At 42.6% G+C, this 17,041-nt stretch overlaps 1 protein-coding gene across 1 annotated transcript in view; it reads left to right on the top strand.

Moving 5' to 3' along the window:
- zzz3 (zinc finger, ZZ-type containing 3) overlaps positions 1-17,041 on the top strand; it is a 102,511-nt gene that overhangs the window by 62,541 nt on the left and 22,929 nt on the right. Inside the window, exons 3-5 of the mRNA XM_043698689.1 lie at positions 9,124-9,262; positions 10,775-10,922; positions 11,863-11,990. Of these exons, the coding sequence (XP_043554624.1) occupies positions 9,124-9,262; positions 10,775-10,922; positions 11,863-11,990 (415 nt within the window). The remainder of the gene's footprint in view (positions 1-9,123; positions 9,263-10,774; positions 10,923-11,862; positions 11,991-17,041) is intronic.

Below are 17,041 nucleotides of genomic sequence, written 5' to 3'. Positions count from 1 at the left end.
CTCCTCTAGCTTATCTCTCCACGCTTCAGGCTCTCTGCCTTTATTCCTGATGAAGGGCTTTTGCCCGAAACGTTGATTTTGCCTGTCCTCGGATGCTGCCTGAATTGCAGCATCCTGGTAAACCTATTCTGTACCCTTTCCAAAGCATTCACATCCTTCCTTTGGTGGGGTGACCAGAACTGTAAGAAATATTCCAAGTGTGGCCTAATTAAAGTTCTGGCTAGTCTATCCTTGTACTGAATGCCCCTTCCAATGAAGGCAAACATGCCAAAGGCCTTTTTGTTTTTACTATCTTATCTACCTGCGCTGCCACCTTCAATGATGTGTGGACCTGCACGCCCAGATCCCACTGCATATCGATACTCCTAAAGGTTCTGCCATTCACTGTATAATTTCCACCTGCACTCGACCTTCCAAAATGCATCACCTCACGTTTGTCGGGATTAAGCTCCATCTACCATTTTTTTTTGCCCATGCCTCCAATTGATCTATATCCTGCAGTATCCTCTGACAATTCTCACTATCTGCGACTCCACCAATTTTTGTATCGTCTGCAAACTTACTAATCACAAACAACAGAGGTTCCCCTCGATGATGAATGAGGGATGCTGAACGAGGTGTGTTGTTTCCACTACTTTTTGAAATGTTGAATTCCAGAGAGCATTATAATTTTTTTTCAAGAAGGCATCTTCTTCCCTTTAATTCACTTTCCTTCATATCTAAGTGTGCATGTATGGGTCTGCTATCTGACATGGGAAACCTGTTCTGACAAAAGGCTTGCTGTGCTTCAGCCCTTTGTGAACATTACAATTGTAATCCTATCGACAGTGTGGGAGCTACTTGAACTTTAGAATAGAAATTTCTACTCCGTTAACCGCAGCCACTGTGAAGCCTCCCTGCTGAAAATAGTGGGGCATTTGTCAATTGAAAGTATGACTTCAGTGAGACAAGCAGCCAGTTGCAGGATACATCTCTAACAACGTTTCAGAGTTCCTCTACCTCTCATAAAGGTGTCTTTTCAGCTAAGAAGTGACAAGTTTCAGCAGTATCCTGTACCTTTTTTTGTTTTTGAGGTGTTGGTTAATGGTACTTTTGGTTAATGGTTGAGCTGGCAATGAAAGTAGGTGATCATTATCTCATCTTAACTAACTTTTCAGGAGCTCTGGTTGAGCACAAATCTCATCAACCAGCATCCTTTTCCTGTGGTAACCCTCTGCTGTCTCACATTGCTGGAATTCAATGCAATGCCATTCTGGTTATATTTGAAAATTCACTGGGAATCTGATCTTTCCAATTACTTCCGAACTGCAAAAGTATTGTCCTCCCATGTTGACCGTCTTCATATGTTGAAATCAAAACTCCAACACCCATTTCATTAATTTTCTTGTCTCCTAAAGCTGAGAAATTCCTTTCACCCCTAAATCTACATCTTCTGTTTACAAGCTTAAGGTTTGTTGTCCGCATTAGCTAATCCTGATTGTCTGGTCTGCGCCATCTTGGAATTATTAGTCAATCAGTGCTGGAGGAGTCAGTTTAGCGCATCATGCTTACAGAATTATCCAATTAATTGTCTTACTCTGGCAATGTTTCCTAATCATTTGAAAATGTGCTACCCTGATCCTGTTAAATCTTGATCCATCTCGGTGGCTTCTCAGTTATTTTCTTAAAAGGCATTGTAGCTACAGCACACACTTTGATTCTGAAGTGTATGTTCAAGTTAAGCTAGACGAGTCCACTGAAGCTTGAAAACAGCGTAAGTGGAAATTGGATTGGCTGTCAGACCTTGTGGAGCATTATTTAGTTGAGAAATGTGATTACCATCGTCCAGCCTATAGGTTTGGTCTGTCTTAATTCAAGTAAGTTGGAGTACTTCAGGAAGGTCAAGAAGATGTGAAAACAGAAGTAGCCCATTCAGCCCATTGAGCCTGCTCTGCTATTCAATGAGAATTTATTCTTTCGGCCTGACATTTCAGCTGGGCTTTTGTGATCACTGACCAAGCAGCACATTGTGTGACTAAGGCAGAGATGTTTAGCAGTTGCAATAAAGTAATGTGATGCTGAGACAGTGAGCCATGGAATTCTATGTGAGCCATGGAATTCTATGTGGGGTCCTTTGTGTCTCAACTTCTGACATTAACAGATGACAGTGTGCAGCAGTCAGTATTCTTCTGGAGAAACACCTTACACTTTTCAATCAGAGGTAAGCCATTACTTGAGCTGGCTGTGTGCTGTGACCAGCAGATGCAAAATTCTTTCTTGTGAAAAGAACATGCTCCTAATTTGTGATTTGCTGCTGCATTTTGGTTGGAAGATGAGAATTTATATTCAGAATGAGCAAGCTTCTTTTGACTCATTGCATCAACCCCATCTTTGGGGTGGCATGGTAGCTCAGTGGTTAGCACTGCTGCCTCACAGCACCAGGGTCCCAGGTTCGATCCCAACCTTGGGCAAAGGTCTGTGTGGAGTTTGCACATTCTCCCCATGTCTGCGTAGGTTTCCTCCGGATGCTCCGGTTTCCCTCCACAGTCCAAAGATGTGCAGGTCAGGTGAATTGGCCATGCTAAATTGCCCATAGTGTTAGGTACATTAGTCAGAGGGAAATGGGACTGGGTGGGTTACTCTTCGGAGGGTCGGTGTGAACTGGTTGGGCCGAAGGGTCTGTTTCCACACTGTGGGGAATCTAATCTAATCTATTCACTTCATTGCCTTAGTAGGAATGATATGTTGATTCTGGCGGGAGTGCAGTATAAATTTACCAACATGAACCCTCAACTCTAAGGATTAAATTGAGAGGAGATTATGCAATATCGGGTTGCATTCCCTGAAACTCAGAAGATTCGAGAGTGATTTGAGCAAACTTTCAAGATATTCTTTCTACCCTATTTCACTGTTGATCAGTCTAGGCTAAGGTTAAAAATTACAGCCAGACCATAGCCAATGACCATTAAGAAACTCATTCACATACAAAGGATGGCAGAAGTTTGGAACACTATCCTGCAAGTAGTAGTTGGTGTTAATTTCAAATCTGAGATTGCTAGAATTTTGTCAAACAAATGCATTGAGGATGAGAGCTGAAAGCAGTTTTTTTCCATGGTCTTGTTTAACAACAGCAGAAAAACTCAAGGTGCTTAAATGTCTTGTGTTACTTAATCCCATCCCCCTTCCCCTTTGAAGTAGCCACCACCCAAGCTTGCTCATTGCACACATCATTGACTTCCCTCCCTTTAACATTCCATAACACACACAAATTCACTCGTCTGTTTCTTAATTCAGATGTCCTCACTTTAACTGCTTTGAGTTTATGCCTGACTGCCAGAAGCTGTAGCCTCAATCTCAGTGTAACATCATGCACAGGCCTTTCTTGAGTGGATTTCAAGACTAACTTGCTGAATTGGTTCGTTAAAAAAGTATTGAGCAGTTTAGTGGAGCTGCACTAGATATGTTTACATTAGACCAGGACGTGTGTTTAAAAGTGCATTCATACTGCAGCTGCACCATTGGTATGAAGTGGTTTCTTTTAAGGTGCGTTAGTAACATAAGTACAGCCTGAATCCAGTGGCATCCACTTTACTCCTCTTAAGCATTACTTTCGTGTAAAGCTGAAAGCTTTCTGCTTCAGTGGGAAATTTGTTGTGTGGAGGCACTGTAACATAAACTGAGTATGATGTTTGCAGTTCTGTAAGTGCTTGTGCATGTTCCAGGCTAGCTTTCTGAGAGTGGTCATTGTATCTGTCTAAAAGACTGCATGAAGGAAGATCCAGTGCTCTCGCCTTACAAAGCATCTTGCAAAAGCGGTGCTGATGCCTTACCTAATTTCCATGATGTTGATGGAGAGTCAACACCATCTATTCCGTATCTGAATACTTGAGAAACTCTGTGAAGTTCTTTTGCATTGTTGATGTAGAAGTACTGCGTTATATAATGCAATAAAACAAAGAACTGCAACTGCTAGAAATCTGAAACAAAATTAAATTGCTGGAGAACTCAGCAGCTCTGGCAGATCTGTGGAGAGTAAGCAGTTAATACTTTGAGCCCAGTGACCTTTCTTCAGAACTTTTATCACCGAAAAAGTGGTATGTATGCTGATGTCAGGAGTTGGGTAGGGAAAAGGAATGTGTGGGTAGACCGTCATCGAGCCTGGAGAGAGAGTGGGGAGGGGAATGTTAGGCAGTCAAAGGGATTGTTGATAGGGAAGAAGAGAAGCTATATTAGTGATATTGGGGACTATGAGTGGATGAAAGTAGGTTGGCTGTGCTGGAAGTCACCTATGGCATGACAGGATCTGGGAGTAGGGAGTGGGTAAAAGGCATGGAAGAAAGTGTTCAGCTCTAAAGTGATTGAACTGCACATCGAGTCCAGATTTTATTGCAAGTAGCGGTTGGCTAGACATCGAAGACTTCCATTGTATACATATTTTCACATGACTTGTCTAGGGTAGTTCATGATTATTTGGGAATGGAGATTAAGAAAAATATTTGGAATCAGACAAGTTTGTTTTGTTCATTCAGAAGATGTGGATGGCACGGCTGAAGTTGATATTTGTTCATTCCTAAGTCCCTTTGATGTAGTGGTGGGCTGCTCTCTTGAACTGTTGCAATAATAGGAAGGGTGTAGTGGGATATGGGCCAAGTACTGGCAAATGGGACTAGATTAGGATATCTGGTCGGCATGGACAAGTTGGACTGTGGGGTCTGTTTCCATGCTGTCTATCTCTGACTCTATGGCTTGTGGTAGAAGTGCTTCCACAGTACTGTCTGGGAGAGAAGCTGTGGCCTATTGATAGAACAGCAATATTTCAAAACCAGAGTGGCTTTGAATTGGAGGGAACTTGCAGGTTTTGGTGCTTTTGCATGCCTGCTGTCTTTCTAAGTAATGGCAGTGTTGTTGAAGTAGCCCAAACGAATAGATCTTGCATGGCGTGCACATTATACCCACTGTGATCCGCTTGTGGGAGGAGTAAATATTTGAGCATTGATGGCATGTCAGTCCAGCTGGATGGTGTGTTTGTTAAGTGTTATTGGAGCTACACCCATCCAGGCAAGTGGAGAGTATCCCATCATATGACTTAGTCTGCACCATTATAGATGATGGGCAGACCTAGAGGAGTGCGGAGGTGAGTCTGCCTAATTTCTGACCTCTTGTAGTTTCTTGTATTTGTTTCGTTAGACCAATCTCTGGTCAGAAAACACGATAGTGTGAAAGATTGTTGAGTGAGGTGATTCCAGTACTGAAAAAGGGTCACGGGACCTGAAGTGTTAACTCTGATTATTTTTCTGCATTGATCCTGCCAGACCTGATGAGATTTTCCATTAATTTCTGTTGTGAATAATTTCAAACTTGAGTTTATATGTAGGGCAAAGTGAATTAGGAAGGCACAAATTTAACAAAGTTTGATTTGACCAGTGAAATCTTACGTAAGGTTTTGGGAGCTCCCATTATAGAAATAACATTAAAGCTGTTAACTAAACAATATTTTTTGAGGTATTAAGAGGCAAGTTTGATGAGTGTGGTTGATGTGAAAACTAATTTACCAAAGATGTTTAATGAAGTATCATAATCTTAGTGACATCACAGCCCGTGGGATTATAGAGACAATGCCATTGGGATGTTAAATTTGGGAACGATAAAAGATGATGGGTGTTTGTAGTGAATGGTTGTTTTCAGATTCTATTAGTTGGTTCCAGTACACCTTGCCAAAAAAAAATGTTCTTTTCAATATATACTAGTGGCTTGTATGGCATAATTACAAAGTTTGCAGTTGGCACTAAATATATTAAACAATTTAATACATTTAATACAAAAAAGTAATATATTTCAGGATGCCAAGAGGCTATAGACAGACCAGTGAAATTTGCAAACGCACAGTAACTGCGGTACTATGAAGAAGGTGGCCCATGTGTGCTTTGTTTGGCAGAGCAGCAAGCAGGTAAATCAGAATCAGTCAGGGGGCCCTCCAATTTCAAATTCTATCTGTCCCACACTCGCTGCTATAGATCTTCCAGTAGCAGGTGCTCTCCCTCCTGCTTTTGTTGCTTCTCGAGGTTCAGATTCTCTGAACGAGCAGCAGTGTCAGGAGTGAGAGAACCTGCTGTTGGAACTCAAAGAATGATCATTCCCAGACAGTCCTGCTGTTGTCTTGCAGGAGACTTCCCACTGCGCACTTCAATCCATCAACATCTCTGGAACCAGGAGGTTTCTGATGAGAAGAGGGTGGCACGGTGGCTCATTGCTTAGCACTGTTGCCTCACAGCACCAAGGACCTGGGTTCAATTCCAGGCTCTGCGACCATCTGTAAGGAGTTTGCACTTTGTCTGCATGGGTTTCCTCCCACAGTCCAAAGATGAGCAGGTTAGATGGATTGGCCATGCTAAGTTGCCCATTGTGTACAGGAATATGTAAGTTAGATGGATTAGCCATGGGGCATGCAGGGTTACAGGGATAGGATAGAGGGGTTAGTGTAGTTGGGATGCTGTTTGGAGAGTTGAGCCAAATGGCCTGTTTACACACTGTAGGGATTCTATACAAAAAGAAAAAACTTGAGAGAGAAAGGACCAAGGAAAGTAGGCATCAAAGTGTGAGACATGTAAACAGTTTAAGTATAAGCAACAAACAGTCTTGTATCAGTTACTAAACGCAGGCAAACCTATCTTGAAAACTAATAAAACCTGAACTTGAAAAAAAATTGGCACAAGCAATAGCTGGCAACTCCAGAACTGTTTTGTTGATAAGTCTATAATGTGTAATTGCGAGAGGTTTCATGGGCTTTACAGTGCAGGCATATTCAAGTTTGGGTGAAAAAATACAAGAAATTCTGGAGGAAAATTCGCATCCTGCAGGTGCAATGGTGAATTGATAAATTCCTAGGATCAGGCAGGCATAGTGATGTTTGGTGGAGGGGAGCTGACTGAGGTGGATGATACCTAAGGATATGCTCAGCTGTAAGTAGAGATTGGTGTTTAGAATTCAAATTGGAGAGAAAAAGTTCAGGGCGAATGGTATTCTGAACTCTGTGTGTTAACTGTTTTGGTAAGGATTGAGTTAGTGAAAATGGAAAAAAGGGCCCGAAAAATCAAATGACAGTCCTCAGTAAAATTAAGCAATGCAACTGTCTTTTTTCTCAAAAAGGGGTCTCCAAAATAAAGATTCCTTGTTCCTTGGATCTGGAGTTATGTTTGCCGAAGTCTTTGAAAGTGGCAGGACATGTTGAGAAGGTCTTTAAATGACACGTGGTATTTACATCTCAGGGTTACCATTGACCAGAAACTGAAATGGACCAGCCGTATAAATACTGTGGCTACAAGAGCAGGTCAACGTCTAGGAATACTGTGGCAAGTAACTTGTCCAACTTCCCAATGCACAAGCCAGAAGTGTGATGAAATATTTACCACTTGTCTGGATGAGTTCAGCTCCAGTGACACTCAAAAAGCTGATATCATCCAGGGCAAAGCATTTACTTCTTGGCATCCCATCTACTACCTTCAACGTTCATTTCCCCTCACCACTGAGGCCCAGGAACAGCAGTGTGTACCAGCTACAAGATGTACTGTGATAGCTGTCCGGCAGCACATTTCACAACCATGACCTCTACTGCCTAGAAGCACAAAACCAGTAGATACACGGGAGCACCACCACCTTGGAAGTTCCTCTTTTAGGCACAGAGCATCCTGATTTGGAACTGTACTGTTGTTCCTTCACTGCCCATGAGTCAAAATCCTGAAACTCCCTTCCTAAACAACATTGTGGTCACCCTACATTCAAAGGACCGTAGCGGTTCAAGATAGCTTGCTACCTTCTTGGGGGCAACAGGGGCAGGCAAAAAATGCTTGCCTAGCCAGTGATGCTCACGTCCCATAATGAATGAATGAGAAAGAGATCCTTGACTTATACATAGCAGCCTAGAGTCCAAAAGCAAAGAAGTTATGTTAAACCTTTAAACAACACTGATTAGGCTGTTGCTGATGTATTGTCTTGCATTCTAGGTATCACACTTTTGGAAGTTTGACAAGGCTTCAGTAAGAATGCAAAAGGGACTTAGTAAAGTAGTGCTGGGGTGTGGGACTTCAGATCTGTCTCATGGTGAGAGAACACAAGATTACTCCTACTGGAGCAGAGAAGGTTAATGGAGGCGTTCAAATTAGTGAATGATTTTGATACAGGAAACAGTTCCGAAGCATTTACTTTGTCAGAAGGGTTTCCAACTCTGAGGTTGTTCTTTGAACGTGATTGTCACATGGGTTTGTGAGGAAACCTCTGTTAGCCTCACTCTAGCTCATTGTGTGAAATGTACTGTCTGAAAAGATGGAGGAATCAAATTCAGTAATAAAGTTGGAAAGGGTGTTGTTAAATACTTGAAGAAAAACTATTTGCACAGTATTTCATGGCTAAGGCAAAAGAACAGGGACTAATTGGGTAATTCAGCATGAGTCAACACAAGTGCAATGTGGTAAATGGTCCTTCTGTGCTGTATTATTCTATAATTATGAAAAGGCCATGACTATATACACTTAAGAATATTGCACTTTAATTCCTTGGGCTTGCCAAATTCTGTTTAGTATCGAGTGCTCATTACACCTGACATTAAAAACATATCCCCATTTCTAGCACCAGGATTCTTCCTTGTGTGGATGGACCTCTCATCTACACGAGCAACTTCAAGTCATAATAACACTTATTGATACCTTACCAAATGCTGTTGTGCTGCCATTCCCTAAGTGGCCTTTCTTGTATCCTTTGTGTGAAAATAGTTTAGCTGAATATCTGATTGAAGATCTGTGTTGAAGGTCTGATTACTGGCATTAAGATTGAGATTCGGTGGGCTTCTTTACTTGGAACTATATAAGAACAGCCTAACAGTTGAATAAGTAAATAACAAAGTTGTTTATCTGCCGTCAGTTTGTGTTGAATTCAAAGCCATTTCAATTCGATGTCTGTACACGGTACTTGCTAATATATGCAAAGTTAGCAGATAGAGCAATTTTTGTAATATTTCTAAAGCTATAGATGGTGTACTTGAAGAAAGCAAGGAGGGGAACCTCATTCTACTTCTTGGTCAAGTTACATGTTTTAAACTTGTGCAAGTGTCGCTCTTGCTTTCTTCAGAATAACTTGATTTTTTTTGTTCAGTTACCAGAGGCTGCTACAGACCATCGCTGTACTGGAAGCTCAGCGAGCCCAAGCTATTCAAGACTTGGAATGTTTAAGCAGACATCAGAAGGAAGGGTTGAAGGAGCCCATTACTTTTGTGGAAAATCTCCAACAGCAGGTAAGTCATAGTCAGGTCCTTAAGTGTGTTTTCTGTTTTTTGGAGTCGTAGTAGTAAGGACCTCTTTTTCCTTTTTTTCTATCTGTATTTTCACTAAGATTCCCAACTGAGCTAGACAATTACATATCTGGTGAGTGAAGACTATCCTTTGTGTTGGTTTCTCCCATTGGCTGTCAGGCTATTTTACAAGTTATTAACATAGAAGGAAACAAAGACAGCCGTACAGGTACATTATTGCATTCGAAAATTTGGTGACGACTTGCAGAATGTGGTCAGAGTGCTCTGGGCCTTGACCCCACCATACTACACTGAATGCAGAAACGACTCTGTCACTCTGCTGTGATGGGGAGCCGTTACTCCATTGTCAGAGATGCAAATATATTATTGATCAGATTGCAAAGCTGTGATGGGAACTTGAAGGTTGCTTGCAGATAAGATCAAATGGACAGAAGAACTCCTTTCACCTGAGCTCTGGGATCGTAGGACATGTTTAGAACCAATCTGAAAATAGTGTGAAGAGCCAGCCATGTGATGTGGAACTGCAGGCAGTGGTGGCAGGTTCTGATTTTTTTGAAGGGCTTCAGTAATATACTGGGCTTTTAATAAAAACAAAAGTTGCCATTCTGCAGAAGGGTCACTGGACCTGAAATGTTATCTCTGATTTCTCTCTGCAGATGTTGTCAGACCTTTGAGTTTCTTGAGCAATTTCTGATTTTGTTTCTGATTTCCAGCATCTGCACTTGTTTGGGTATTTTCTTTAGTGAGTTTTTAAGGTAGTCTGACACTTTTAATGGCAATCTTCAGATGCCGATTTATTGAATTCAGCTTTACAGTGTATTGAGATGATTTGATTTCATGCCCTCGGAATAGTTCATTATTATCCATTACTGCTAACCTCCTGCAGCCCACTTTGTCCCAGCTGAATGAATCAGAGCTGCACTGAAAGTCAAATAAGTACCTAGAGCTAGAGAATCATTCCCAGGCAGAAATAGCTAGACAGTTTGTGGATTCAAGCTTTTATAAACTCGTGTAAATTCTGTAACAGTGATCTGAAATGGAAAATTTCAATGAATAATGTTAGAAAGCATAAAATTTGATAGAGAATGGTATTTGCCACAATCCTGTCTTTGCTGACAGTCTTATCCAAGTAATTCTGTCTTCTTGTATGCTCCTTATTGTCCAGCACTTTCCTATTTTGGGTATGTATCCAATTCCTTTTGGAAGCTGCTGTCTAATCTGCTTGCACTATCCTTTCTGGCAGTGCATTCTAGATGATGACAACTTGCTGTGTAAATAAAATAATTCTCATATTCCCTCTGCTGCTGTTGTCATTTATCTTAAATCTGATCCCTCTTCCAATGGAGACAGTTTCTCTCTCTATCCACTTAGTTAAAACCCCTCAAACTTTTCACTTTTTTACTGAGTGCTTGTTTCACTAGAAACTAGTAAAAGTAAAATCTGATACACTGAATGTGGATGGATTTTAATGCTTTAACCTTGCCTGTAATGTAGGTTGACATGGGTTTTCCATGTCCACAAAGAGTGGTCCAGCTGCCTCAGATCCCATGGGACCATTACACGTCTGGGCTAGGAAATTTTGAGAAAGAATACAGAAATAAGAAACACAACACACGGAGGTTAAAACTCGTCTTTGACAAAGGTACATATTTGTACGATTGTGTTCTTCATTTGGTTTGCTATGTGACCTCCTCAGATCTTAATGTGGATGAAGAAAATATATTGAGAAATTTCTTTCCAATTTTGGGAAAAACATATGCGTTGTTTTTGGTCCCTGCATCAAATTCTGCTCCTTAGTTACCAAATCCTTCTCACACTGGCAACTGTCTTTGGCTGAATCTGACTGTTTTCAACTCTGGTGTCCCTTTTAGATCCCTTCCACACAGTCGGTAATACTGTCTGTTTCACCCTCTGTAGCATTGCCTGACTCCAAATCTGTCTCAGCTCACCTGCTACTGAAATCTTCATCATTGCTTTTGGTATGTCTAGACTTAACTTTCTAAATGCACTCCTGTCTAACTTTCCGTGTTCTACCCTCTAAACTTGAGCTTATCCAAAACTCTGCTGCTCATCTTCTTTCTTGCACCGTTCACTCTAGAATTTACTCACGAACAGTAGATTCCAGTTAGCACCTTGATTTTAAAACACTTCACCTTGATTTCAGATCCTTCATTGGCATAGCCCCTCCCCACCCCTGTAATCTTCTCCAACTCAACAATCCTTTCCATATCTGCCCCTACCCTCCAAAGTAATTCTTGACTATTCCTGATTTTAATCGCTGTGCTAGTAGCGGCCATGCCTTCAGCTCTTGGGCTCTTAAACTTTGCAATTCCCACCCTAAACCTTTTTGCTTCTCTACCTTTTTTGTAACTTAAGACACTCCTTAAACCTACCTCTTTAACCAAGCTTTTGGTCCTCTGTTCTAATATTTTGGGTGGTAATATCTTGTTTTATTGTGTCCCTTTGAAGCATTTTGGAAAGTTTGGTAATGTTGAAGGTAACATTTTCTTCACAAAAATACAAGTCCAGTTGTTTTACAGAACTTATATGTTGTCTAATTTGGATTTTCTCAATGGGGTTAGGTTTGCCTGTGAGACCAAAAAGTCCCATGGATTCCAAGAAGGACGCAGAGTCGGCGTCATCCTCTTTTTACTCTTCAACTTTACCCTCAAGTGATGCCCCAGAAGTAATGATCAACAGCCGTGCACAGGTGAGGAAAATTATGCAAATTAATTAATTTGATGCAATGTTTTAATTCTTCATCACAATGAAATATTGGTTTCAAAGACATAAAGAAATGCAAATTGAAAGTCATTGTAAAATGCTTTTGGACTTGCACCAACTGTAAATTCAGTTAATGCTCAAACTGACTGGGAGTCGTAATTTGGTGTAGTGTTGTGCTGAACTTTATTTCTGAATTCATGCATCTTTCCTCTATTGAGCTATTAAGAAGCAGAATTGCTTTGCAGTTACAGTGTTGTTGCTACAGGTTTACAATGTTGTACATAACCCTCCTCCTTGCAATATAATCCACATCATTATGACATCAAAGTAGCATTTGTCCAAGTGTGGCACCCAGGACTGGAATTAGTGGGAATTGGGGTGGACGGTAATTCTTTGCGGGTTCATCTTGTATCTAACAAAGGAAGATGATTGTAGCTGATGGAGGTTAGTTTTCTCAGTCCCAGGATGTCACTGCATGAGTTCCTCAGGGTAGCTTCCTAGGTCCAGCCATCTTCAACTGCTTCATCAATGAACTTTGCTCTATGTAAGGTCAGGTGCGGGGATGTTCGCTGATGATTGCACCGTGTTTAGCACCATTGTTTGCGACACAGAAACTGAAGGAGCCTGTTTCCATGTGTAGTAAAACCTGGACAACATCTAAGCCTGGGCTGATAGGAGACAAGTAACGTTTCCATCACACAAGAGGCAGGCAGTGACCAGCTGCAACAAAAGAGAACCTAGCTCTACCCCACACGCATGCGCACACGTGCACATGCGCACACATGACTTTCAGCAGCATTATTACTGTTGAATCCCCTAATAGCAGCAACCCGGGAGCACCATTGCTCAGAATCTGAACTGGACTAGCCATATAAACAAGATCAGGTCAGAGGCAAGGAATTCTGCAAAGAGTAACTCACTGTCTGACTCCCCAAAGTCTGTCCACCATTTGCAAGGCACAAGTCAGTAGTGTGATGCAATACTCACCACTTGCCTCAATGGTTCCAGCTGCTACAACATTGAAGAGGGTTGACACCTTTCATGACAAAGCAGCCTGTTTGATTGGCTCTCAATCCATCACCATTGTTCCCTGCATTCTGCACTGAAGCACAATGTTAGCAGTGTGTGTGCCATGTACAAGGTGCACTGCAGCAACCTACCCAGTTACCTGCAGCAACACCTTCTGAAACTGGGACCTCTGACACCGAGATGCATGAGACCACCACCACCACCTGTACGTTTTCCTTCAAGATACACACCATTCCTCTTTTGAAACTGAATCACTGCTCGTTTACTGTCACAAGGTTAAAATCCTATAGTTCCCTCTCTTACAACACTGTGGATGTACCTACACCCGAAAGACTGCAGCAATTCAATATAGTAGCTCACCACCACCAACTTGAAAATAGTTGGAGATAGACAGCAAATACTGGCCCAGCCAGTGATACCTGCATTCCATGAATGAATTTTTTTTAAAGAATTCTTGGGGAGAAAAATCTCCAATCTACATAAGTCATGAGTTTCCTTCACTCGGATTTTTGGAAAGCTGCTGTGTGGGGTCATGTCCTCTCGCGTACTTACCAGCTCAGCATCTGTTGTTGATTTTGAAGTCGGACTGAAGCAGTGACAGGGTAAATAGGAATGACTTCCTGCTCAAAACAATGCCAGGCTATCTTAAAATTCGAGTTAAATGTGTTAAAAGCAAATCCATATGTAGATTCATCACAGAAACAAAAGCAGAAATTGCTGGAAAAGCTCAGCCGGTCTGAGGAAGAGTCATTCAACCTGAAATGTTAACTCTGCTTTCTCTCCACAGATGCTGCCAGAACAGCTGAACTTTTCCAGCAATTTCTGCTTTTGTTTCTGAGTTACAGTATCTGCAGTCTTTTCCGTTTTTACATAGAAACCTATTTGGGCCGACATAGTCCAGACGAGTAGAAGTAGATTGAGCTAAGATTTTCTCTGCATGCTCAATGCTGCAAAACTGTATGCAGGTTACAAAGAAAGGGTTTACAATTTCTCCTGTTACCCGTAACCTATTCTTGCCCCATTGTTGGAACAACATGGAAGAAGCATTGCCGCCTGATTAGTTGTGCTAGCTTGTGATTGAGTGCCTGAAATGAGAATTGTTACCTTTTTTATCAAGACTAAAATAAAACAAGAAACGCTAAATCCACTGAAGTAATGGTGCACATTAAATAGTACGTGCAATGTTTGCTCGATCGTAAATGTTTGTTTTCTGTATTTGTGTTTTTCAAATAAATTTCTATTAGATAGAATTTACAGCACAGAAGCGGGCCACTTGACAGTGCTTCTGCTCCACATGAGCAAATCCTTCAGAGACTAAACAAGATCAGGCTTGAATTGGCAGCCGTGTTGAATACTATGTGCCAGTCTCAGTAAATTATTTGCACAGAGTTGTGGATATGGGAAGTGATCATGATTGTCCACTTCAGAATTGGAAATTGCTGCAAAATGCAATGTGCTTGGTAACGAAAGGATGTTGGTATTCATCATCCCCATCTGTAATTTGCTGTTTGCTTACAGCTTGTGCAATCACTGCAGTAAATTATTATTCACCATACAGTTTGAATTCTCCCTCTCCATATACTGCAATTAATGCTGGAATTATGCTGGGTTAGGTAGAAAAATCGAACTGTTACTGAACAGTCAGTGACGTAGCACTGTCTTGCATCAGTGCAGTGTTCTGATTGATTGTAACCTTCATTTCCATGTTAGCTCCAATATTGGCAGGTCATCCAGCGCAACAGTAACTGAAGATTCACCTCAAAACTGGACTAAGCCCTGTTTTGTACTGTGACATAAGGGGCTAACTTTCTCCATCTTCTGCTATTTAGTACGTTGAGGCCAGGAGAAGGTCATCTCTAGGGTCAGCAAGGATGCACCTCCGTCTGAATCCCAAGCTCCATTCATGGAGGTAGGCTTCTGTAGTGGCATTATGTCCCAAGAAATTTGCAATATTAAATAGGCCAGATCTTTAGTTTTGGCTTGGAGTGTGTATATTTCAGAGGCTGAAATTCCTGTAGGCTTTTAGATAAAGACAAAAAAAACTGGAGATGCTGGAATCCAAGGTAGACAGGTAGGAGGCTGGAAGAACACAGCAGGCCAGGCAGCATCAGGAGGTGGAGAAGTCGACGTTTCGGGTATAACCCTTAGTCATACAGCATGGAAACAGATCCTTTTGTCCAACCAGTCCTTGCTGACCAGATATCCTAAATAAATCTAGTCCCATTTGCCAGCATTCTAAACCCTTCCTATTCATTTACCCATCTGGATGCCTTTTAACTGTTGTAATTGTACCAGCCTCCTCCACTCCCTCTGGCAGCTCGTTCCATACACACATCACCCTCTGCATGAAAAGGTTGCCCCTCAGGTCCTCTTCAAATCTTTTTCCTTTCTTATGCTGTCTAGTTTTGAACTCGCCCACCGTAGGCTAGTCATCTATCCATGTCCCTCATGATTTTATAAACCTCTATAAGGTTAACCCTCAGCCTCTGCCCCCTCCTCCGGCCTACTCAGTCTGTCTTTATAGCCCAAATCCTCCTGTCCTGGCAATGTCCTTGTAAATGTTTTCTGCAGTCTCTCAAGTTTAACAACATCCTTCCTATAGAACGGTGACCAGAATTGTACATGCTCTTGTAAAAGTCACCTCTCCAATGTCCTGTGCAGATGGATAGTTTAATGAAGATTGAAGGAGGGCAGAAGCCAGAAGCACCACCGGGCACATCCAAAAATGAGGTGCCACACTAGTGAAGCCACAACGCAGGACTACCCTCACTGTCAAGCTGTGCAAGCCGCAGGTGACAGACCAGGGAGAAGCACCTCTGCAGTGTGGATCAGATGAAAGCTCAGCGGCCCTGACGCACCCAATCATGACTAGTGGTGGGCAACCAAAGAATGAACAGGAGGTAGAGGTTCCACAAATATCCCCTCATTGATGGTAGGATATTCCAGGGTGCCAGTGCAAATGGCAAGGCTGTAGCACCTGCATTAACCTCAACCAGACATGCTGAGTGAATGATCCATCTCTGCCTACTCTCAAGGTCTACAGCATCGCAAACACCAGCCTTCAGCCACTTTGATTCACTCCACACTGTACCAAGAAACAGCAGAAGGGAGTGGACACTGTAAAGGCGAGGGACCCTGACACCAATCCAGCAACAGCACTGAAGACTTGTGCTCCAGACCCGGCCGTCCCAAACTGTTCCCGCACAGCCATGACACTGAGATCCACTTGGCAATGTGGAGAGCTGCCTCAGCATGGTCTGCCCACAAACAGCAGGATAAATCCAAACCGCCCTACCAGTTCACTCTAAATCACCAACAAAGTGATGAAGGCATGGATGGATGCTCTCTGAGGCTGTGATCGTCTCCAGGGTCACCCAGCTCCTAACCTCACTGCAATCCATTTCCAAAAGTGTAAAGAAAATGAGCTGAATTCCAGAGGTGGTGAGAGTGGCTGCCCCTGACATGAAGGCATCCCTTTACAGATTATGGCTTCAAAAACTGGCAGCAAAAACGGAATTGAAGGGAACCAGAGAAAATCTTCCCGCTGGGTGGAACCACACCCCAGACGATGGCCGTAATTACTAGAGTAGAATCATATCAAACTCATTACAGACCTGCAGGAGCCCCGAAGGGCAGTGACCCAGGTACAAACATCCCCAACCGCTTCAATGACCCTCCCTCCTCCACAAGGTGAGAAGTGGAGTTATCCGTGGATGACTGTACAGTGTCCTTCACCACCCGTGATTGCTCAGACATCGAAGCACTCTGACTTTATAAGCCACAAAAACCTGGACAAGGTTTTGTCTCTGGCTTGAGGTCGACAAGTGGCAAGAAACGCACACACCGCACCAAGCGCCAGGAATCAACTATCTCCAGCGGGGGGAGGAGGGGGAGAGACCCTGTCCCCAGCGGGGGGGAGGAGGGGGAGAGACCCCGTCCCCAGCGGGGGGGAGGAGGGGGAGAGACCCTGTCCCCAGCGGGGGGAGGAGGGGGAGAGACCCTGTCCCC

This window comes from Chiloscyllium plagiosum, chromosome 11, assembly GCF_004010195.1.
Source record: "Chiloscyllium plagiosum isolate BGI_BamShark_2017 chromosome 11, ASM401019v2, whole genome shotgun sequence".
NCBI classification, from domain to species: Eukaryota; Metazoa; Chordata; class Chondrichthyes; order Orectolobiformes; family Hemiscylliidae; genus Chiloscyllium; species Chiloscyllium plagiosum.
Note: the sequence above shows the minus strand (reverse complement) of the source record. Positions and strands in the feature narration are given on the sequence as shown.